This window comes from Eutrigla gurnardus (genome assembly GCF_963514095.1).
Source record: "Eutrigla gurnardus genome assembly, chromosome: 18".
Lineage (NCBI taxonomy): Eukaryota > Metazoa > Chordata > Actinopteri > Perciformes > Triglidae > Eutrigla > Eutrigla gurnardus.
This window is the reverse complement of record NC_139929.1, coordinates 13,628,704-13,653,528: the sequence shown is the minus strand read 5'-3', so window position 1 is coordinate 13,653,528 and position 24,825 is coordinate 13,628,704. Positions and strand designations below refer to the sequence as shown.

Here is a 24,825-nt window from a genome sequence, read left to right as displayed (position 1 = left end):
GCTCGGCCTGTTCGCTGCGAAAAGGGGACTTTAAAAGAAACGGGTGTATACGTTACCAGTACCACAGTAGAGAAGTGAACCTTTCAATCCCACTGGAAATTATGCACCAGATGTCAAATGATCCATTTCTGAATGCATATGTAATATATGGCCAATGCGCCACCGCTAGGCCCATTTGAAATCTAATATTAGCCTTTCATTATAGGTAGCCAGTGAGTGTGTCACTCTGGCAACGCGCTAGAATAGCAAATGAGTAAGAGAGGACCAGCTGCTTGTGAATATCTGCATCTGGAGTGGATTCATCTGCTCATTTGCATGCTGATATCTTTTGCACGTATTTGCATTGAAGGTCCATAATAGTGTTTTGATTCATAGAGTTTATTTTTACACACTGTTACCCATGTTCAAGCATACTATACACATGTACCATATTGTTGCATGGTGATGCAGTTGCTAACGGGGATTGTTTTTAAAGGTTTACTGGTGAGGAGCTCAGACTTCCATGAGTCAACTGCTGCTTTTTTAATATTTTTTGGCAAATTTTTAAATCCGCATACAGCAATGTTTACCTGCTGGCAAGAAAATGCAAAACGCTGTGGTTAAAATACTTTGTAAATCATTCATACCACTCGGAATCTGAGATGTGTTGAATGGCACATCGATCGAGGTTTGAGCTGACATCACCAACTATTTTCATCTGAGTAATATTCCATTCCATTCTCTGTTTTTTTTAGCAGGGGCTCACCCCAAGACCCGTCTTTGAATCGCTCCCCTCCAGCCCCTCTGTTTTCCTGCTACTGTGCCGAGGCTGTGGTACGCTGTGCTTTGAAAAACGTGTGCCTCTCTAATAAGCTGCCTGTGGGCATTCCAGCACATGAGAGCAGCTGAAGGATGAGGCCGTTTCAGAATGCAAAGTTAAAAAAGTCAAGTGGGATGGAGGGATTTGGCAGGGGGCCGCAGGGGGCTGCAGGGTCAAACAGCTGTGGGATGAGCTCACTTGGACCTGGCCGGGCAGGTTGGAGATGTTTGTGGCACTGTCTCTGAAGGACAAAGACTGTGGCAGCACCAAGACTGACAAACATGGGGAACAAGCTTCTTTGTTTACCTTTTAGTTCCAAAACCTGATAATTGTTTTGGGTGTTCTTTTCCCACTACCTTCCTTCCACTTTCCCAATACTTAACTAACTTTCACTCAGCAGGCTATAGACTTCAGATGTGGCATCTGTTTTATGCAAAGCACTCGAGGCATCCACACTTGGCTGGACAAGCTCGTCTCAAGATCCACTCGGCTCCTGCTTGTCTAAGTGCTGACGATCGTCTAGCCGGCGCTTCCGCCAAATTCTCCAGCCCTCTCTGGGTTTTGGAGTGCTGCTTGAAAGAGAGACCTGCAAAAGGTGACCCGTCACTGCAGCCCACCAGCCTCGCTGGACATTTATTTGAGGTCACCTAATGCAAAATACAGCAACCGATTTCGGATTCCACGGCGCCAGCCTATACTTGGATCAAATATGTTGGTGTCAGGGTCCATAAAAGAAAATACTGGAAGCCAAAGAGCGCCCTGGCTCATTTCTCTTCTGTGCTCTTGGTGTCAAGCAAGTTGATATCTCATAAAAGCTGTCTTTAAGGCCTGATGGGCTCATAAAAGCTGAGCTAACCTGTTTAGATGGATACTTTAGCCTATGGCCTTCACACCTTATTTAAGACTTACACTTCACTAGTCTTACCCTGAAGGCAAATGTTGACTCATCAGAGGTCTGACTGTAACGCCGCACAGTACCGAGGTAGACATGGAAATGTTGTATTTAATCATTCACCCTGTTATGAGACTTGGGCTGTCACACATGTGTTTCCATACAGTTTCTAAGCTTCTTTGAAAATAAAAGATTTAGTGCATTAGAGTTCTGGAGAAAGATCCAGCAAAAGAATTCCGTGTGTGTGATTAGCTTTAATCATTAGCATGCAGCGCAGCTTTGCCTCGTTAGCAACTGGCACCGCTCTGAACGTACTGTGACGTGTGCGTATGCCATGCTGTTGAGTCACCGTGTTTGTGCCCGTGTGAATAAATTATGCAGTCCCAACCACACTCCGAGTATCCGTCTCCCTCTCTATCAGAGCGAGCGAGGGCCTCTGGATCAATGGACTGGGATTACGGGCCTTAACTTCAAAGTTCATCTCTTTCTTCGCCGAGGACGCAGCTGTCAGTCACAAACTGCCTGCTCCTTTCTTCACAGAAGATAACTCATAGAAAAGTTGACAGCAATTGAGGTGAAGAAAGTTCACAGAAAGTCTATCATCCATATATATTTTTATACCATGCCCATTCAGTAGTGTGCAACGTGTCAAATATTCTGCCTACCCCGCTTCTTGTCATGTTTTGTGCTCTTTGAAACGGCTCTCAAAGAGGCATGGTTTTCAGCGGATGAGGAGAGCTGAAAGGAGTCGGAATAAAGGTTGATTTGCTGCTGCTGCTGCTGATGTAAATTGGGTTGCACTGGATTGAGTTTGCTGCATGTAAAAGTTCAATCATAGCATGAAACATTGACTGTACTGTACATTATACCTGGCAAGGTGTTAACGAACCTACAAGAGGTTACACCTGAACTCCAAAGTCAGTTACCACTGAAGAAGATGTTTACAGTGGAAACTGTACAGTGAAATCAGCCCCTGTAGGTCCCCTTTAATTTAAATGGACATCTATTATGTCCTCCCATCTGTCTTCCACTCTAAATAAGAGCAACTGCACTGGATGAGTTGAATAATTGATCCATATCTCGACTGCCCCCGAACATCCATCTCTTGATTTACTTGAATGCACTGGCCATCCAGCTGGCTCTGCCACAACATTGCCTCAAGCCATTTCGCTGGCCTTTCTCTCAGCATAACCCCATAAAAATATACCATATCCACTATTGGACATTTTAAAACAACAAAAAGCACTTTTAGTTCCGCTTTTGCAGAAAAGGTCACACCTGTTTCCTTCTAACCACGAGTAATACATCCACACGGCGCTACATGCAGAAAGCGCCTTTGATCAGTTCCAGTGCATTCTCATTGGAACCGAAGCCATAAAAGTTGGCAGTGAAAGAGCTGGTGTCTCCCACAAATGTAGACAGCTGCAAGGCCAATTCCCCTCTTGCACCTGTATCTTGGCAATACCTCAAACAGAGGAATGAAATAGAGAGAAAGAAGTAAATGCAATGACTTGTGGAGAAGAGTGGTTGTAGCACGTGTCCTTGGGGTAATAAAGCAAATTGGGGTGACATTGGGGCAGAGGGGGTGACAAGCTGCATGTGTGTTGAGGCAAATGAAGCTTTTGAAATACTGAGGGGTGTAGCTCTCTAAAAGAACAAAGAGAAAGCTAAAGAACTAGTTATTTGCATCATTCTCTGTAAACTGTGTTTTCTTTGTTGAGGGCCCTCTGTGGTTCCCTGCAGGGCAGAGCTGTTTTCCTCATTTCTCACAACAGGGAGGGAAGAGATGAACGGTACACCAGGGGCCAACCATGCTGGACAGGCTGCTGGAGCTCAACAGGCCTTGTTTCTTTCCCTAGCTAATCAGAAATACACACTCCCCAGTCACGCCATGGCCATAGCCTAGGCAGGCATCCCAGATGATGTCCTCTTAGGACCCCCAAAGGACCCCATATGGGCTGCTTTGGAGATTGAAAGGAACCATGGATACACGCACAATTCACACACAGCTCAACAACAGCAACGAGCCCCATCTTGAAATGGGGTTTGTGGCTGGCAAGGCGCCACTGTCAGTGCATCAGTCACAGGAGGACATGGGTGAAGTCAGAGCCTGACAAATCCAGGGTATTATCAGGCCTTTGTCCAGCCTGCAGCTGTCACTTACCAGGCTAGTGGGAGAGGATGAGGGGGACAGAAGGGAATTCATGACCTATCCCTGTAACCACAGAGGACTGTTGAGGCATTCCGAGATAAAAACTTATGGGAGGAAAACGAGAGAAAGGACAGAGATGAGGCAAGAGAAGAAATACGGAAATAGATTTTTAAGAAGATGGAAACGAGAGTAAATTGGAGAGGGAGGGAAATGCCGGGAGAGGACTATAGGCTTCAAATGCTTTTGTGTCATTGCAAGAATCATGGCAGATTGGCCGATATATGCGGATTTTCTCTGAAGACTCTAAAAAAAAAAAGTTTTATCTTTGTCCCTCTCCCCTTTGAAAATGACCAGCGGTAATGCAGATCTAATCTGTTTCTATCATCACGGTAGGTCCCAAAGGCTGTCCGTCTCCCCAAAAATGCCTCATCTTTCTGTCTTTGAAATGAATGAAACTCCACAGGGTGATGGAATTAAGATGAGCTAAGCCTTTGACTTGATGCAAGATTGCCAACGGGCCCAAACTTAAGAAGCCTGCCCCATCATCTGCTGTGTGGAGATACTGGGGCCAGAGCAAGAAACCAGATAATCTGATAGAATTCCAATCAGCAGTGATCAGATAAGAAATAACAGTCGGTCTGATTTTAAAGTCATACCGAAGCCCTGACAGTTTAGCCTTTACTTGGAAATGGACACGAAGTCCTGTTAAACTTCTGTTGAAATTGTACCCCCAGGATTATAACACTTTTGTTTGCCTCTTTCTGATTGGCTGGGGATGGCCCCTGACCTCAGGTATGTTCATATGACCCATGTTACACTCTCGGTGATTGGATTACCCCTTTATTGGCCGGTGGCAGTGTTTATAGGGCATGCCGTGGCTCAGCACCGCTTTGATCCACCAACAGAAGCAAATAGGGGGACTGCAGTATAGTTAGCCATAGTTTGCATCCTTGGCCTAAACCTTGTGGTGTACGAGACATCTGCCAAATCCTCCGGGATCAAAGGATGACTATTACACAGACAGGCGTCCACATATCACCAACTGCAGCTTTACAGGGCTCATGACCCCTGTCAACAGGTCAGGTTGAAAAACACAGGTGGGATGGGGGTCACACGCATGTACGCACACTGACGCCGTCGCTCCTTAAACAAAAGCTCAAACAAATGTGCTCTTGTTTAAGTTGTAATATCGTAATGTGCTGTGAATGAAACCTAAAAAGTTCAAAAAGCGTGGGGCTTATTTTTGTTGTTCCTTGGCCTTTTCTGACTTCAACTAGTTTTTATAATCCTTTCTTAATAAGGGAGAGGATGAGTTGGAACAGCAGCAGGAGGAGGAGATTAGTAGAGGCTCTGTTATTGTTCAGAGGGACCTGGAGCCTTGTTGTTTGACCTGGCTCTGCATGTCTGTGAATTCACAAGTTCAAGTCTCAATAAGCCTTTCGAATACGCATAGTAGCGGTGTTACTGCAGAATACAAGTTGTCTGTAAAGTGAGGAGAAGAGCGACACGGAGAGGGAGAGTGTGTCGGCTACATCTATGTGCTGCGGATTAATTTGGAGCAGATCTCATTCTACAGGAGAGAATGAAGATGCTGGCTGTGAAAAGGATTTGGCATATGGATACTTCATCTGCATGCTTTTAAATTACCTTACAGGCGGCATCCCATTTTCCATTTAGTCACCTTTGAAAAGAGGGCAAGCTCACAGGATCATGATGCAGACAGCCTGCCTGCACCCCCCAGTACACTTACACAACTTGTGACCTTTTCCCCCTCATGCACAAACACGTGGCTTATAGCAAACTGATGAGCAGCACTCATTCATATTCCCTCACACTCATCTATTGCTGGCTGGGGCGACACATTCATCCTAATTGTTGAATACTAATGTAATCTGCTGACTTAAATTCCCACCAGTTTTTTTTTTCCCCCTGCCATTCTTTTCTCGCAGATCTCGTTGTTCAGGCCCATTACAGACAGCGATGTATTCGCAGGGGGATTTAGAAGCGGTGACACCTGACGCATAGGCAACGATCATGCTGACTAATTACGCATCGAGGTGCCCAAGCATTGGGGAGCTCTCAGAGAAGGCGGCTGAATCCATCTTCTTTATATATGGAGACAGGCCTGCTACTGGCTGTTACAGTGATGGTGGGGCCTCTTTGTGCTCGACTCCTGCTCTCCCTCAGTGCTAAGCTTCCCAGCTCCCTTTTTCTTACCGTATGAATATATTTCCACTGAAAAGTGTCTTCCAAGAATCCCATCAACTTGGTACCCCCACGCTGGGTGGAGGACCAAGAGGAGAAGCCCCTGCAGATAATCTAGATATTGCGCAGGCCTCCTTTGAACTGCCATGACAAATGCACCCCCTCGTTTAAATCCCACCCCCGCTCCTAGTCCCTACGCAATGCAATTTCCATTTTGTAGCACTTTGAAAAATATATGTCGAAGTGCCTTTGCTGCGAGTTCTCTAATTTGCCAGAGATCTTGTCTTCGCTCTCTTCGCGTTATCCGTCACACCCTGCAGCTGAAATTTGGGAATATACAGGCCAACCCTCTTTGTTCGAATGATGCTTTAGTGGGTGAGAGAAGGGCAATAGGTCCTGTTGTGTAGGAAGTGTATGTGGACTCAGGCGGTCTTCTTTATTGCCTGGGTTGTGGCCCTTTTTCTGGATCTCCCAGCTGGGTCCAACTGCCCTCTGGTTCCTCCTGCCCAGTAGTGCATGTTTGAGTTGCTGACGCTAGCACTGACCCTCCCTCGAAGGTCAAAGGCAAAATTTATGAGGTTGTTTGTTTGGAGTCGGCCTGGTCTTCTCTTTGACCAGCCTCAGGGATTTAACTAATTGCATACATTGGACTTCCCAGATCTAGGTTTGGTCTTTTCCCATCCCATTACAGTCTCGTCAGAACTCTCTCACGAGCAGGGAAGTGCTGTATTTAAAGACATGCATTAGCAGGCCATATATTTAGCAAATGGTATGAAGTATTGCAAATCTTTAAGTCTTTTTTCTTTTTCTTCTCCATCGCATGCTGCGTGAGTTTATGTACGGTGTACACAGTTTCTTAGAACTTGTCTTCGGGGGAAATCTGGAAACATTTGCCTTAAATGGTGTTTTAAAATCCAACAGATGAACTCAATGTGCATAGAGAACGTTGCATTGGTATTCATACAGAAACAATGGTTTCACATAACTCATGTGGGCTGCTTTATAGTCAAACGTAATGAAAATGTTTCAGATGAAAGAGAGCACATTTGAGGGAATGCCATCCTTTACCAGCCTGTAAGCGTTGCTATAGATTTGAACATATAGTCTGTAGCTCCACTGTTTATAGACTTCAATTAAGTCATTTAATTTCTTTAACATCGCATCTGCTATTCAAGCAACCTCATGCCAATATAAAGGGAACATTGATTTTGTAATGAACTGTAATAGAAGGACTTCACCATCACTCCACACCTAAGAAGCATAAGCCCCATCACACCCCAATGAGCCACTTAATTGTCCCACATTCACATAAAGGGCCTAATGCACGCTCCCTGCGCTCCCACACACATAAAGCTATAGGAGTCAAATGGACTATAACTAATACAATTGATTTTGATCATGCAGTACGAATAACATGGAAACCGCGGCTCGCCAAGTGCTACTCGGGGGCATGCACCGAGATCCGTTCGTCCTTTATGAGCTGCTATTTACTGTTCTTTTAATGAAGCTTGATTGGCAGCATGTCCTAGTGCCCATTATCATCAGAAGGATGTGCTCATTCTCATCTGCAATTATCACCATAATTGCGCCCACAATCCTCTGGGCCCAAATAAGCAATCACTTTCCAGGGCCGGCGTGCCACCTGTAAGTGCTCCTCAGGAGGACACGCACAATGACAGGGTAACAGGTCCTGGCTGGCTCCGTTTCTTTCCCTTCCCTCACATGCTCTTGATTAACCTTTCCCTTTTTCCACTCAGCGCCATCCCCGAGAAACACCCGTCCTACCTTTATCTCCTCTTTCCCTCCCCTCACGCTATCCATCCCACTCCCTACATCCCCGAGCTCCCATCCCCTCCCAACACACATTCCTAACCTTTGGTCACTTTCATCCCTGTGGTATGCATAAATACAGGCCTATTATCAAGCCGGTTGTCTCACCATAATTATGCATTTTGTCATGTGCTGCCTCTGTAGCTGGTGATAAAAGGAAAGCCTGATTAAGCTGAGGGAAGGCTATTGATTCCTATTGACAGGCTCCTCAAAGCCCTTTAATGAAGGGGATGTAAATGAGAGTTTTCCACAGTGTTTAATGACTGCGTACCTTAAAAGGCCAACATTCTCCTGCAGTTTAAAAGGGACATGCATCACTCACAATGGTGCACGAGGGACACTTATAGTTATGAGGATGTTCAGGAGCAAACGCTTGAAAGGAGGGGGGGTGGGAAGAAAAAGCACAGAGGGATGTCAGCCAGGTATGCAAAAGGGAATCATAACTGTCAGATCAAAGGATCCTCGACACAATTTAGAGGGGTGTAAGGGTGGTCAAGTGAATTACTCCGATATGAAAAAGCGTCAGTAATGTGACATGTATTATTTCTGAGAGAGGAGACATACCTCTGGATAACCACTAAGCGTGCTGTACCGGCTCTCTCTCTCTCCCAGCAGTCATATGGCTCCCAGTAACCACGACCGGATACAACGGCTGAGGAACGAGTTCCAGCAGGCCAGGCAGGACGATGACGACATGGAGGACCACAGGCACACCTACAGCTTCAACCAGTCCTGGGTGAGTGGACACACATGCTCCAACGTACCCGACACCCAGAGCTCAGAGACGGATTCCCCCTGATGCACCATCGGACTCAGATTAGCTCCAAACTCACAAGCTTACCGTACTTATGTCAGTGTAAGGTCAGCTTAAAAAACAGAATAATAAATAAGAACTAACTAAGTTTTAGTTAAATGATTTGATCAAATATACAGTAGATAAAATACATGATAGTACATTTTATTCTTTTCGACTCCTGCTAGTGATACAATGTGAGGAAAAGCCACTGAGCATAAAAGTGAAGTGTTTCCTGCGATCGGTCCCAGGCGAAGACATTTCGTTCTATATATCTGCCGACTGCAATTACGTAGACTCATATTTCTGCATCCTGGGACTAACTTTAATAACAGTCTTACTTGCAAAATGAATAATAATTGATTTAACACATGATGAAGCCCAGCACAATGTTAACTTTCAATGGCTCCATGAGATGAGTTGTCTGATACTGTCATCCAGGGTTGTGCCGCTGCCAAAATATGTGACTCATGTTGCGAAAACTTTGGGCTCTAGTCCCAACTTCTGCCAAATTTCTTTGAATAATTTCTAGTTCCTGGGTCTAACCTTTGACCTGGAACTAATTGATAATTACTCACATCTGTCTGCCCTTTTTTGTCTTGGAAATATGGCACACTTACTGTATGGCAGGAAGGAGGAGAGCAGATGAAAGAGGGGAACATTGGATGACAAGTGACTATTTGGGACATTGAGGCAAAAGGGAGTGAAATTGAAGACAGTGAGGCACAATGTTCATTTCCATTTTCATTAGCCTTTGATTAAAGGGATTTCTAAATTAAGAAATTTTAAATTAAAATTTGGGAGGTTTTTTTAAGCCATTCTCCCCTTGCTTGATTGATCTCTACCAACAATGGGATTTACTTCTCATAATTGGAAAAAAGTAATCAAGTTAATTCCTTTGTTAATTCATTCAGACCTGATCTCACATTCCTTCCTGCTGTGTAACTGTGCCAGGAGTTTAAGTAAAGAAACACTTTCATCTTTCCACATCCCCTTTTATATCACTGATCATCTCAACACGCTGCTATTTACTTTACTCTAACTTCCTCACTTTGCTAGGATTGGTATAATTTTCCCAAACTTTTTTTCTGGGGACCCACTTTTTAAAAATTGCAAACAACGGTGACCCAATTCACAACCGGCCTCATATATCATGAGAAAAGCAGCGTAAATTCACGTTCCTGATCATCTGCATCACCTTAAATTATCCTCAATGGATAAACCACACTTTGTTTACATGCATCCTCATTATTTTTAATTATGAGCAAACAATAATAGCACTTATGTAATCAGCAGGGACATGGTAGAGCTCAAATATTTGTATATATTTTAAGTTTAATGGCTCGAGACTTTCCTGACCTGCTTGTCCAGGAAGACGGCTAATTGTTTCCCCACACAGAGCTATTTTCTAAATTATGGGTCAGAGTGTCAGACCTTGAAAGTTAAAATTGTTGGCATCCAATTATCAACGTCAGTTTGTCAAAGAAATTGGTGTGGAGTGGAGGTCTGATGTGGCAGGACTCTTCTCCTGCCTCTTTCCACAGCCTGACACCATGTTTTGATACAGAGAAAGGCCAACTTGATTTGCTCTGGGTTTCCTCCGTTGTCAGTCCTCCTGATGGTTGAAAATCACCAAGACATCTCTCGCCACTGTTTTCTTAATCTCCCCCTCTTCCCATTCTCGCTCACAAAGTGAGATGTTAACTGTTTGTTCAGCACTAAGCAGTCTCAGTCTGTCTCTGAGCCCCTAATTGCTTGTGATTGTTGACATTGTTGAGCATACCCCCACTACTCCACTGGTAATAAGATATAGAGTCGGCCCTGGAGTATTGAAGCCTATTTTATTAGTCCCCTTTCATGTTATTTCAGTCGCGCGAACAAGGATTCACAATGGTAGAGCTTGTTAGGAAAAAGATACAGCGCTCCCCTCTTATGTGTTGACACCGATTAGTGGAACTCCAGGGAAATCCTGTCTTTGCGTCGTCAAAAAGCAGGGTGGTTGTGGCTCTATTTGTGGCAGACGGGGCAAACATTTTGATGTAAATACCAGGCGAAACCGGGCAAAGAAAGCCTTTGAAAGCGTTATGATCATTTCATAGAGTACCATGACCTGGATGTGCAAATAAAAGGCACAAATGTTGGGTTCCATATTCGGCTGTGTTGCTGAAAAGAAGAAACCAGAGAGAAAAAGCCTTAAGAGATGTACAGACAGAGGCAGTGGCGAGAGATAAAAATGAACGTTTTTAGTTGCCATCTCTGCATATTATTTTTTTGTACATTTTTACATCCAAGTGTGGGGAGTGTAGTGTAGTGACGACCAGCTTTAAAAAGAAACACTGTAAAAACACAACCTTGTGGCTACGTTGTGTTCTAACCTATTAAGCCTACTTTTCATCTAGAATATAGAAATGGTTGTTTTTCTTTTTTTTTACAATTGCTCTGAGTCATTGCTAAATGTTGTCTGCAGTGATGAAAGTGAAGCCTCTGTGACCTCCACTCAAAACATTCAGTGAATGGAACCATGAAAAAGGCAAGATCCTCAAGTAGGCAGTTAAATGCCGGCCACATGAAAGTCTGTAAAACTGCACTTTGATGCACGTTGTCCCTGAGTACTCAAGGTTACACCGTAATGGCTTCCACACAAATCTAAAAGCCAAACCAGGAGTCAAAGTCACGGCTTGGTTGTAAGGTTGATGCTCCGTGGTTTTGTTCTGAAAACAAACAGCACCAGCTCAGATTTGCTCCACCTCTTCTCTGGGAGCGTCTTTGTTAATACTGACAAACAAGATGTGATATCAATATTAATTAATGCACACAGAAGGATCAATACATGTAGTTTGTAATTTGAATGACACTCACCATAAAAATATTTTTCAGTGCACACAAATATAGGTATCGTTATATGTTAATCTAAACAAAATCCACATATAGATACATTAGAGTCACAAAGAAGTCAGAATTTGTATCAAAATTATTGTTGAAACTTTTACAAATGTATCTGGTTGCAGAAGTCTGATTGCATGGAAGTCAATGAGAAAATGAGCCTACTTCTCACTCTATTTATTATCTCAGTAAACATTGTAAACATGAGTTTATGGTCTCAATCTCTAGTTTTAAGTCTTCTTCAATCTAGCATGATGCTCATTTAATGCATTATGGACCATTTAGAGTCAAGTACACTAGGGCTGCTTGATTATGGCAAACATCATAATCACGACTATTTTGGTCAATATTGAGATCACCATTATTTAACATGATCTGAACAACTCATTGATTTTTGTAATCATGCATTTATTAAACTTTAAAAAAACGTATTAACAGTAGATTTCCTTTAAATTCAAATACAACTGAAAAACCAAAAGAAGAAAAATTAAAAAAGATAAATAGATACAAATTAATATTATATAATATAAAAACGTGTAAAACTCGTATGCCACAGCCTGGCTGAGAGTGAGTTTGGTCTTTTTGGGAGGGGGAGGGGCAAAAATGCACCGCTGTAAAGGAAAGGGGTGCGCTGGATTTATAACACATGACAAAATGAAAGCATCATTGCAAAACGTAATGCAGCAAAATAATCGTTTTATTTAGATTATTTTGTTTTCATAATTGTTGGAAGCCAAAATCGTAATTGAGATTAAAATTTGATTAATCGAGCAGCCCTAAAGCAGAGGAGGGGCTACAAAACTGACTGTGACGACTTCTTATAACATATTGTTTCTTTCAGACTGGATTGAAGGCAAATTGGTGGCCCTGACTTATTTTCGACTAAGGCAGAAGGTTTTTTTTATTTCGAGCATGTCAGAAAGTTTGGTTGGCTGTTTTGCAGTTTGACCAGTTCCACGGTCCAACTTCCCTTCTGGCTGATGGCAAAATATTGTGAAATTGTTTCAATATGATTGAAGAAGTCTTTTACATGTTGTGTCTCAAACTGTAGTCTTGAAACTGTTGTGATATTAAATTGAACAGACTGTCTGCATCTAGACATCTGCTGCTCCAGATTTTTCTGGTTTTCTTCTTACTTTCCGTTCAAAGTAGAATTGTTCCAAGTCACGCTGCCTTCCTCTCGTTTCTCAACATCAGTTAGGATGTGGTCGTCGTGTTTGAATAAACTTTGTTGGAATTGTAGCGGACAAAAACGACTGAGGCTTTAGTGTTCAGTGTGAGCTCCATGTCGTCCATTGATCCGTACAGCGTGAGCATAAACATCCTACGTTCTGGCGGTCCAGGAAGGCCTTTTAAAATTAACACTACATGCAAGACGAATAAGAGATGTTTGCCCAGCTTAAATAGTAACCCCTGCTACCGATTCCAAACAGACTTGTGTTACATATCACCTCTTTAAAAGATATCCCTTTAAAGGGAAACTCAGCCAATGTACAATAAAATGATCATGGTAACAAGGAACAGGTACAGCAGCGTGAGGTGTGAGGCTCTGTCAGGTATGTCTTCTGTGAACGGCTGCAATGACAATGCGGAGGTCAGTCCGCCGACCCCCGGCTCCTCCTTAATGGAGTAATGACCGGAGCACGAGAAGCCCTGTCTATCACGAAGCCCCCCAAGCCAGCACACACAATTAGAGCTGGCATGTTTTCTCTCCCTCCCTCCGCTCTACGAGAGGGGATTTCCAGATGTTCGTCATAAAGCGCCATGTATTTTCCAAAGTGTTGCCTCTCTCTCACTCGCTCTCTCTCTCTCGCATTACAATCAATTTGTGCTGTTGGGCTGGAGTGTGAGCGCCATGCTGGAACCTTGGATCAGACACCCCAACGGCGGCGTGCAAAGCCTCTATTGACGTGAATTCCTTTGATTTTATTATCACGTTCTATATCTGCGGCTACCAGAAAACATGTGTCTGCAAGCATCTGCAGTGTTTATGCAACCTCGTTACTGTGAATATGGTGCTTTATGGTTGTGGGAGTACAGCTAACCTCCCTTCCAATGTGATCATGTGAAAAAGGAGCCACTTTTAGCTGCAGTCACTTGACTTCCCAGGGGCTAAGGGTTAGCGTTGAGACAACATAGCTCTGTGCCACGACAGTGTGTGAGCCCCTGTTTGGAAGCGCTCACACAGTATGGGGAGTGTGCTGTATGATGGAGCTGTGTTTAAGATTATTTCACGGTCAAAGTGAATGAACAAGAATATACTCGTTCTCATACGCATTGTTGCATTTATCTCCATCAACCACAGCTGGTTACGTCGATTATGACGATTTTGATCAATGCTTTGGCTTCTTCCCCAGTTTGGTCGCTATAGCGGTAGCTGTCAAGGCTGAACGGATGAATTATGGATATTGCTGTTCGATGTTGTGCGAGCAGGGAGCACGGGTTGCTGATCTCATGATTACAACCGCCATAAGCAATAGGACTTGCCAACGCAATCCAACAGCATCGCACGTTATTTAGCTGGTTGTGAGTCGGAAATGGAAGGGGGGGGGTCACGGCAATATTGTTGCCTCTACCAAACTGTGTGAGTGTGTGTGTGTGTGTGTGTGTGAGTGTGTGTGTGTCTGTGTGTGTGTGTGTTCGCAGATAAGATGAGAGGAGGGGAGAACAAAGCTATTACACTTCTCTTATGTAGACATAATCATACATTTCAGCACTATTACCCCACACATTCATCCGCACATATATCTTCACAATAAAAGATAAGACATTTTTGTTCTGCCATTTGTGCACGCTGTTTAGTCCTCTCTACGTGATGTAGAGATAACCAGCCCAGCCTCCCCTTCACCATGGTTTCCCGGGGGTTGGGACCACACCGCTCGCTCTCAGACGGATTCTACGCCCGGAGCCACACACTCCCCTGCGACCACAAATGGACCGGTCTAGCTTATAATAAATTGGCGGAATTGGGTCGAGGGCTTAAAGAGAGATTCATTATCCGACTGCGCTTTTGTCAGGATGTGGCGTCTCCTCGCCATTCTCTCACTTTCTTCTCGTTCGGTTCTGTTCCATTAGCAACCTAAATGTCTTCCACATGTATGTTTGTGTTCCTCTCAAAGCTGTTCCCTATGTGGCATCATGAGGAGTGCGGGCGGCAGAGCCATGTGTTAGCGCTGACCCATCGCAGCGACGTGCTTTGATAGCTGAAAGGCTATAGCAGATCTGAACCGAGGAATATTACACCTTGGAACTCTTAAAGCTCAACGGCCTTCACAGCTGCTTTCCTGGTCCCGAGTATTTTTGATAGCTGCAAATAATTTTCATAATTATGCCCCCCTCCCCATCACCGTCTGCGAACGCTCTGCTGTTTATACAGGTGATTTCTTTTCTTTTTTTCTCTCCCTGCTTTGTGTGCGACACCACCAAGGAAAGGAGGGAGAGATAAAAGCGTGCCGTATTGACATCATTTTTCACATTATTGGATAAAAACGAACACGGACGCCTCTTTGATTCGATTTCAACAAATGTCATGTTTTATATGGCATTGTATTCCAGGGCTAACATGGAATAATCTGATTCTCCTCCCCTGGATAATGCCATTACACTGACAGATTTTCTCTCCTGGCTATTTCTCATGCATTTCTCTTGGCATGGCGTCTTCCACCTCAACCCCTTCGGTTTTTAAGCGTCGAGTACCATCGGATTCTTCACCACTTCCATTCAAATCACATTAAAAACTGTCAGCGTGCGTGACTAATTATTTTCTCACCACCACATTTGAGCCCCAGTCAAATCATTTCTCCTTTCCCCGTTTTCTGTTCATCCGATATCCGTTTAGGTGCTCGGCGCTTCTCGGAGCCGGGGTGGAAACGTGTTGACGCAGCGAAACCTGAAACATATGAGTCCAATTCACTTCACCCGCGTGGAATACTCCAATTTTTTAGGACTCGGAGTGCCGGAGAAAGGACTTGTTATTGACGCTGAGTGAAATGTAATTGCAGTGTTATTGCAGCTGTCTGAGTGAGCAGGGAAGCAGCCGTTTCAACAATACAGGATGTTTCCAAGAAGACGTTTTTGCAGATAGTCAAATTCCTTCCGACACACCTTTTTCCCATCAGTCTGATTCTTTGACCGCTCTGTTCAGTTTTAAAAACTCAACTGGCCAGTAAAATAGTGAAAATTATTTGTTAATATTAACTTTATGGACACAAACCATCCATCCTTCCCCCACATTTACCGTCCCAGCCTTCTGAATACTGACACTTGGTCAAGCCACGCTCGCTACACCTCCTCAGCTCACCTCGTTTTAATTGGCTCTTCATGTTCTTTCATCAGCCAGCTCGTTAGCGGCGCGCTAGTGTTGAGGGAGATGATATCGCCATGTCAACTCCGCAGATGATCAGACAACAAACACACACACACAACAGTGCAGGTTACCGATGTGTAGTCAAGTCACATGCAAATCAGGGAAATTAGTAGCTGCTGATACTCATCTATTTGTATGTCTTCTTCATGGTGACGGTGCCTTTTTTGCTCAGAAACATAGCATATGTTTCACAAAATATCATAAAAAACACTCAGCTGGAGTTGAGATGGTAGTTAGCATGAGCAGGATTTGAACATTTTAAAAAGACTCCCTTGATTATGAAGTACACATAACCCATAATGCAACGCTATTTAATATTACAGTCACTCTGTGGGGTCGCTGCAATTCAAAGAGAACATCTGCTCTTGGATGTAAATGAGTCCTCAAAGATAACCACCATTTCTCAAATGTGTATTTTATTTTTCTACAAACAATCCTCACGTTTTCTGATCAATATTGTCATGCTTGAAAGCTTTATAGTAGACGACTCAGGTTTTGATTGCGTTTTGCCTCTCAACCAAGAAGCTTCTTCAGTTCTGGAAAGGCTTCTTCAAACGTCTTAAGCCAGCCGTCAATATTGTTAGTTAATTTCACTGTTTGCATATGTCTGCCATTGTTGGAGGCCTCATTCTTCATTAAAGCCGAGCTGAAACATAATTTCCAGAGAATCTATCTTCCGTATGGTGACGTATTTCTGAGTGAAACAGGATGGACAGGCGAGACATAATGTAGAGAGGAATTTGATTTGATTCTTGAAAATATTAGCTCATGACCTTCTCTACCTCTTGATTGATGGAGGGGTGTCATTATATTATTGGTTGAAATTGGCTGCTACTAAATGATGTAATCACACATATCTTGTTTTCGGGAAGAATAAAACAATGGAGTTTGATATAAGAGTATGAATACAATTTTTCCATGTGGTCCAAGAAGGTATTTTTCATTTCAGCTTGACTTTAAGAAAGTTGGTACAAACTGTACTGTCTGGCATTCTAATCAAACAAGCATTTTATTGTTTTTTATTCCACTTTTCATCCAGTGGCTCAGGTGCGTTGTCATCCTGGAATCACACCTACTAATACCTGCTCCCTGATGAGCGCAGGGTAACACACAGGAGGCATCACACTGACAAACCACCTGCTGTGTTGTGGGAGATATATTCCATCATCAAAGTGTGGGTGTTTATTGCCAGAAATGTCAGCCATTGTGTCTTGACGCGTGTCCTTTGGCGGATGTTGCAGGTGAGCAATGGGATGGAGTCGCCGAGCGGACGCCACTCGGTGACGGTGGAGACTCAGGGCCAGAAGCAGGAGCAGGATGACAGGGATGGCTTCCAGCAAGCACAGAGACAGTACAGCTCCCTGCCACGGTGAGAGCTCCCTTCTCCTTCCTTTGTTCCATCTGTCTGTCTCCGTCCTCCCATCATCCCCCCTCCCCCCTCTGTGACTTATCACGTTCCCGCTGCCCTTTCTCAACCTCTTCATTTGACTGTGTTTTTTTTCCCCATTTCCATCACTTTTCTTTCATGCATATTTGTGCCTTTACCCTCTTTTGTCCACACGTTCTTTGACGTATCTCTTTGGTTCCAAAGTCAATCACCACAAAAGCCACTTTTAAGTCATCTCCAGACATTTAAACGATCTAAGCAAAACTCTTTGAATGAAATCATTTAATGTGATCGCTCAGAATTATTTGACTGTTATTCACTTTCATTAATTCAATGTTGACCCTGTATAAGTCATCAACCCCCCCCCCCCCCCCCCCCCTCCAACACTTCCAGTATAATGAATAGCAGCTCCAATATCGTGTTTTTTTTAAAAGGAATTTTCTTTTGGTAATCTCTCGCCTTACACAGCTTGAGTTCAGGGTTACGACCGTTGCTCTTCATCTTCCCCATCTTCCCGTTTGCATACATTTCAAAGAGATGCCAATACAGCTTACCATATCTTACATCTCACGGCGTCAGAGAGGGGAGAGTTTAGTATTGGTATTTGCATTTCCTGCCTTCCCGTACATGTGTGTATCCGTGTCTCCACCAATCCCCTGAAGCTCTCTAATCGCACTTTAGTTCAATGCAAATTGCAAAGCCGACCGTTGCTGGTTCCACATTTTAAGTCTAAGAGAAAGTCACCAAAGACACACACTTTGACTGACTGACACAGGGATTTAAGCTAGCAATAAAATAAACATAATTTCCTCTCCATGTTAAATATTTCCTCATTGAAAACAATCCAAAGTGAGTTTTTTTGTATGTACAGTATGTTCTAAAATGTTGAAAGTGAAGTCTGATTTATTTAAGTTTTGCTGCTTTGCCAGTTTAAACAAACACAGAGCTTTAAGTGTGTGTATACTCTGTGTGTGTGTGTGTGTGTGTGTGTGTGTGTGTGTGGTCTTTCAATTTTCTTGGCCAGAGTAACTCTGCTCTCCTGTGATTTTAATCTCTCCCTGCACAAACAGCAATCATTTCTTCGTAGCCATCCTCTATTGCTCCGCTGTCTCCGAACAGTCACAGCCGGGTCGATTAAAAACATGTTCCTGTCTATGGCTATGGATTTCTGGTCCACATGGACGCATAATCAATGTGGGTCTGTATGAGTCGGAGCGATCTGCGCGTTCACTTCATAGGTGTTATCTGCTGCCATCTCATGTGATGTGACAGTTGCCTCCAGCCCCTCGCCTCCCTGTGAGACGCTTCTCTTGGGAAAGTTGGTCCGGCCGGCCAAAGAGCCCGAGCCCACGGCGGCCTTTGATATGCATTCCTTTCATAATCGCATCGCGTCTTTTAGCAAAGACTCGCATGAGCTCAGGCTTGACGTTTGACCTCGACTAAGGCTTTTCAGAGCTCGTGTCTCGGAGAGAGGCTCCTCATTAAAGAGCTAAAGTCTTACATCCCCAGATTAATAACCACAATTCCCTTCAAGCTCCAACCACCTCTCTTGTGGAATGCCATCACCCTGTCCTTCTCCCCCAAAACAGGAAGCTTGAGCAGTCAGCCATTCGGGCCGAAAGGGGACACTCCCTCACACACCAGAAAAAAACCCCTTCTTTCCAAAGAGGTTCCAGAAGAAGCCGTGGTCGCTGGTTATCTGATGACGGCCAGGCTTAGCTAGCTGTCTGGGATGTGAGGATTGGAAGAGCACTAATGAAGGCTTGTTGTCGGGGCAGGATTAGCGGTGACAGGCAGTGGAGATGTGTAAGTAGGAAAGGGAGAGCACTGATTAGCCTGAAAGGGGATGCACTCACACACAAACACACACACACATGAATGTGGTCAAGATAAAGTCCTTAAATGTGGCCCAAGTGAACCGCCGGTAGCTCTCCCATCGAGCCGTTCTGCAGCCAAAACAATTTTGCTCCACGCCATAAAGAAAACATTATTCCAGGTTTGTAGACAATTTATTTGTACGATATAGCAGCGATTGTTCCACTGCCCATGGCATGCGTTAGTTTCTTTTTTTTTTTCTTCCCCCTAAATCATTTTGGGTCCATGCATGTGCACTCTCTCCTTTGCTTCTCATAAAGTCTGATTCTTCCCAGCTGTTTTAAAGAAACAACACGGCGGCCACAAATGTTTCTGCGAGCCAACTTCCTGGCTTTGTTTGTTATGTTCTGTCATTCTAAATTTACCCCACTCTCTGGCATGATGTATTTCCCCATCCCCTCCCTCCGTAGATGTAACTAATCTACTTTGTGACATGTTCTGGCACAGGAGTAGAGGTGATAAGAGAACCGACTCCCCTGACGCATCAGTCATGATTACATTCCTGTGGAACAATGCCACAATGCTCGCTTCTCGTCGCCGCCGAGAACTTCCCCCTACGATCTCCCTTCTTCCCACTTGTTTCTACTTTATGAACCTAAGAGGTCAAACTGGAAAAGCAGATCTCAGGCCTGCTGCAGCAGGCGTCCCGGGTCTCCCCGTCTTATGAGCGCCGCTGGCTGCTCTCTCAGCCAAGCCGGGGTGTGAATGCATGGCGGCTCGCCCAGACAGCTAACCCAGATACGGAGCATGTGGTGGGGCTCTCTCTGCAGTCTGTCCCTACAGCTGCCCCTCCACCAATTACCCTCGTACTTACACATGCTTTACATGCATGCACACACACACAGGGGAACAAGATAGTGTGTTAACGCATACACATCTATCCTCCCATGCATAAACGTAGACCTGCTGGACGCCCGGACAGCGTGGACACTGTGGACCCCCGGATACTGACGTTACAGAGCCATGTGTTTGGATACTGTGGACCACTTGGTCAGTCATTAGCAAGGCTGGAAATGTGGGATTCTCATTAGAATTACACAGAGATGGTGATATAAAAAATACTTGAAAGATGAGAAGGAAAGTTAATGAGGTCGTTCATATCTTTTACTTTTCTGCTTGACATAAGTGGACATTTTCATGTACTGGTCACTTTATATTCCATAATAAGAAATATATTTTGTTTCCATAACCGTCTTCTTTCACACTAGTGGAAGGAAAACATCCAAAATACACATTAAGGTGTTCAGTTTTTGTCACCTTGCGTCTGTAGATTTCTCCTAAATTCTCCAAACGTTGCCATTTGCATATTTCAACATAAAATCTCAGAAAAGTTGTAATTAAAAAAAATACTTGTCTTTATGTAAGTAATTAACTAGGTATGAAGATTTGTCCATAGTTATTTGTTTTACCCAATTCACCTGTAGCCTTTTCTCTAAAGTCTTGTTCTCAGACTCTGAACTAGAAATCTCCACTTAACATTCCACCAAACATCCAGTTGATATCTATATTCTGAAGGTTTTTACAGACGGGGTTGGTTCATGTATCATTCATTGCTGGATTTGTCCTACCTATTCTTAAAATTGATGTCATTATCTTCATTGTAAGGCTTCAGTTTTGGGGGAAAAAAACACACTGAATATGTTTTGTAAGAAACAGGAGTGCTTCGAACGATAAATAGCCTCTTGTTCCAGTCCAGCTGAGAAATGCTGGCGTTTTGGCCTGAAAGCATGCCGGGCCCCCGTCTCCCTCTGCAGCCTTGTGTGCCGTGAACTCAAAAGCCTTTTAAGCGTTCGGCGGGTCAGTGAGGTGTGAATGGGATTTCTCTTAGCACCCCGGACGCAAAAGACACTGTCACAGGTCTTCCATCGCTCTGTGGCTTTAATGGATCCTAATAATGGAGGAGCAGCTCAACACTTTAGCCTCGGACCTGGCAGTCCTCAATGACAGCTTTCCGGAAAGGGGAGCATGTATAGCGGAAGGCATGCTCGAGCGTTAGCTTTTTTTTTTTTTTTTGGTTTGAGAGATAATATGTGTGCATGTGGGCTGTTCAGTCAGTGCAGGCAGACTGGAGACGAGTAGAAGGCTGATAGCGCTGCAAGGCCTGCCATTACTCTGTCTGCGCTGTAAGTGCATCCGTCTGCAGCTCAAAAGAAAAGGAGTTAAATGGATGAAGGCAGCCATTTTTCTCAGGGAAGTTTTAACATTTGTGTTTGTTTACAACGTGGAACTAATAGTGCTGTGGGCATTTCAGGTTCCCCCCGTTTGTTTCCTGTCTCTTTCATGTCTTCGTGTCCCAGGATTCAGTGTAATCATGCAGCAGACTATAACAGATCCCTCTCTGCTTCAATCACGCTGCCTTCAGGATTTTAACTCAACGCCGCCACCACAACCCCCTTTGAATGTCACAAAATGTGAAAATGGTCACATTCTCTGCTGAAGTGCAGTTTCTTTTGAAATCCCCTTGAATAGCTGACCCAGGGGCAACAGAGGGAAAAAAACTATCTTTTCTGGCTCTCCTGTTGTGGTCCCTGATGACAATTATTGACCTCTTTGGCTGTCTCTGTGTGTTTAGGCAACCCCGTAAGAACCCCAGCACGGTGTCCCAGGAGTCGTGGGACAAGGTGTACACGCCGGCAGAGGGATTCCAGACATCCAAGGAGAACCCTCGCTACTCCGGCGGCCAGGGGTCCCGCAACGGCTACCTGGGAACGTCCAGCTTCAACGCCCGTGTCCTGCTGGAGACGCAGGAGTTGCTGAGGCAGGAGCAGAGACGCAGAGAGCAGGAGGCCAACAAGGCCAGGCCGCCGTCCGCACAGGAACCCCCCGGCGGAGGCATCCACGACCACAACAGAGACCACACTCAGGCCCCAGGCTCTGCCCCGGTGCAGGCCCCCCCTCAGTCCAAGGGCCCCTACAGACAAGACGTGCCCCCGTCGCCTTCTCAGCTCGCCAAGCTCAGCAGGCTCCAGGGTTCAGAGAAAGGGAGGCTTTTTTACTCCTGAGACACTGACCGGATGGACGGAGCATTAACAGGGAAAAATACAAAGAGGGAAATGAGTGTTTTTATGAAATGCTGAGGTACAAAGATTTTTATAGGACTGTTGATAGGACATGTTAATATTTTTTAAAATATATATTTTTAATGACATGAACCATTATCCTTTTTAGTTGCATCAAGAAATAGAGATGTTTTTACTGTCCAGAATCATGATAATCTAACTACATGTAAAAGTGCCTTCTAGTCTGTCGATGGTTCACCTTTTTACAAGCATCAGCAGCATTTTCCAGCTCTTTATGCAGGTTTGACCCATTCATCTGGTACATTCAGTAGAGCAGACGACCGCATGGCCGTCTGACTGCAGTGTGTCCTAAATATAATCACCCCGAGCACAAGCCACTGCCGAGGCGTGTTTTTGTACCCTTTGGGTGCTGGAGAGGATCTCAGTCGATACCGTGCTTGTGTGGATATGGCTGAGCGCTGCACGTCCGTGTGCGTGTGTGTGTGTGTGTGTGTGTGTGTGTGTGTGTGTGAGTGCTGGCAGGAGTCGGCATGTAGTGACAAAGCGTGGAGGTTAAGCAGCGTGTGTGAAGTGTGCAGCCAGAGCCCGGCTTTTCGGGAATCACCCATCTCCCCCTCCTCCCAGCTCAAGGAAACGTCCCCTCTGGTTTCAGATTCTTACCCCTTCTTTTATTCAATATGATAATCCGGAAGTCTTCTCTTCCTCTGCTGGCGGCTTTATCTCCATTTTTTTCTCTTCACGTTGTCACCCTCACCATACTGCTCTCTCTGCGGAGGAAAACAGCTTTAGATTTTTCTTTATTCCTTCGCCACACAGGGAACCCAGTAGTGTGAGCGGGGTCAGGTCTGGTTTATTAATTATGTACCTTATCAATGAATGGACCCCTGTGCGTGTGTATGTTGTCATGTATGGCGGAGGAGGAAGAAGCAGCGACCTTGCCAGCGTGGCATTAGCCCCGTCCTCGCCTCCAATGACTTGGCTGTAAGGGAAGCCCGCTGGCCCCTAGGTGTAGAGCGGTCCTACCCTGAATATTTCATCAGGGCAGATACATGGGAAACCATGTCGGCTCTAGGTGGCCTCGGCACGGGACCGTCGATACAAGGGAGCTCATTCTGTTTTCGTTTGATTATGTCCATTGGTAGAAAACCACTGGGGATCCTTCCTGTCATTCAATCAATAATTAGTGGCGCGTTTTGCGTTCCGAGTGTGTGTGTGTGTGTGTGTGTGTGTGTGTGTGTGAGTGTGTGTGTGTGTGTGTGTTTTGTATTGTGTTTGTATTTCCATCCCTGTGAGAACAAGCTTTAGATGTCAGATTAGACATTTTCTGCAATGTGAGGCTTTTTTTTTTTCTTAAAGGGAAAAAGTGAGGGTTAATTTTGGCTTGGAATTTAAATTAGTTTTGTTATGTTTATTGATTTATCCTGCTTTCTTGTTTATTTGATTATTTGGTCATTTTCCCCTTCAATACATTTACATGCACTCAAGGAACTAGGTTACACAGCTATCTGGAGAATGTGCTCTCTAGTAATCTGGTTACTGTACTGTAGTAACCTAGTCACTGTGCTGTAGTAACCTGGTTACTGTAGTAATCTGGTTACTGTACTGTAGTAATCTAGTTACTGTACTTTAGTAACCTAGTTACTGTAATGTAGTAACCTTGTTAGTGTAGTTATCTGGTTTGTAGTAACCTGGTCACTGTAGTAATCTGGTTACTGTACTGTAGTAACCTACTGTACTCTAGTAACCTGGTTACTGTAGTAATATGGTTACTGTGTTTACATGCACCAGATCAGTGATCTGAATCCCCCCCCCCCCCCCCCCCACACACACACACACACACACACCCAACCTCATTCTTAAAGCATTAGCATTACCTACTTATTTGAACTGTTGTAATACAATACACTTCTTTATGACGAATGTGCATTTAATTAACTTTTTGACGATACAAACCCTCTTATTTAGACTTCAAGATGCTACTCTGTGGGATGGTATAATTTTGGGAATGCATTGCTCCGTGTAATGATCTTTCCCGTTGCACAGCTGACCCAGCGTCCCCCGTTGGAAGTCTTTGTCATGCAAATGTCTGCAAGTGAAACCTGGATACACACAAACACGGCCAAGAACTCTGGCTGGGGAAATCAGGTTTCCGTAATCCGCTTCCCCCGATTATGGAAACCAGGTTTCTGTTTTACATTCAATTTATGAAAATCCAACTGTTGCCTGGTTTCTCACAGTAAGTGGATGTCAGCACGCTACTTTTTTGGAAAGAATGCAACGAGTTCTAAACTATGCAACGCCCAATGTGAAAGATACATTTTTTAACCACTCATAGTTAAGTGACTTAAATGTTTATATTTACGTCTATGACTGATAAACATGCAAATGAATTTGAGCAACTAAACCTGTTATTTCCAGAGCCCCGGGGCTAGGATTAAAACCAGCATTGGGATTAAGATAAAGTCTGTTTTCTATTAGGCATGCAGTGGTAAGAGTAGGTTAGGAGTAGCATCTATAGAATAGATAAATAATAATAAGTGTTCTCACACATGAAAGTAAATCGTAAATAGAGCACTTATATGTGTTTGTCTACCAATGTTACAGTGTGTGTGTGTGTGTGTGT

General features: G+C 44.2%; 1 protein-coding gene across 6 annotated transcripts in view; it reads left to right on the top strand.

Annotated features, from left to right (window-relative positions):
• LOC311029107 (partitioning defective 3 homolog) overlaps positions 1-24,013 on the top strand; it is a 316,803-nt gene extending 292,790 nt beyond the window's left edge. For all 6 annotated transcript variants that reach the window (XM_084034041.1, XM_084034046.1, XM_084034045.1 and 3 more), the window contains 3 exons: positions 8,491-8,614; positions 17,162-17,289; positions 21,755-24,013. In XM_084034041.1, coding sequence (XP_083890167.1) covers positions 8,491-8,614; positions 17,162-17,289; positions 21,755-22,184 — 682 coding nt within the window. In that variant the 3' untranslated portion in view covers positions 22,185-24,013. The remainder of the gene's footprint in view (positions 1-8,490; positions 8,615-17,161; positions 17,290-21,754) is intronic.
• The last annotated feature ends 812 nt before the right edge of the window (positions 24,014-24,825 follow it).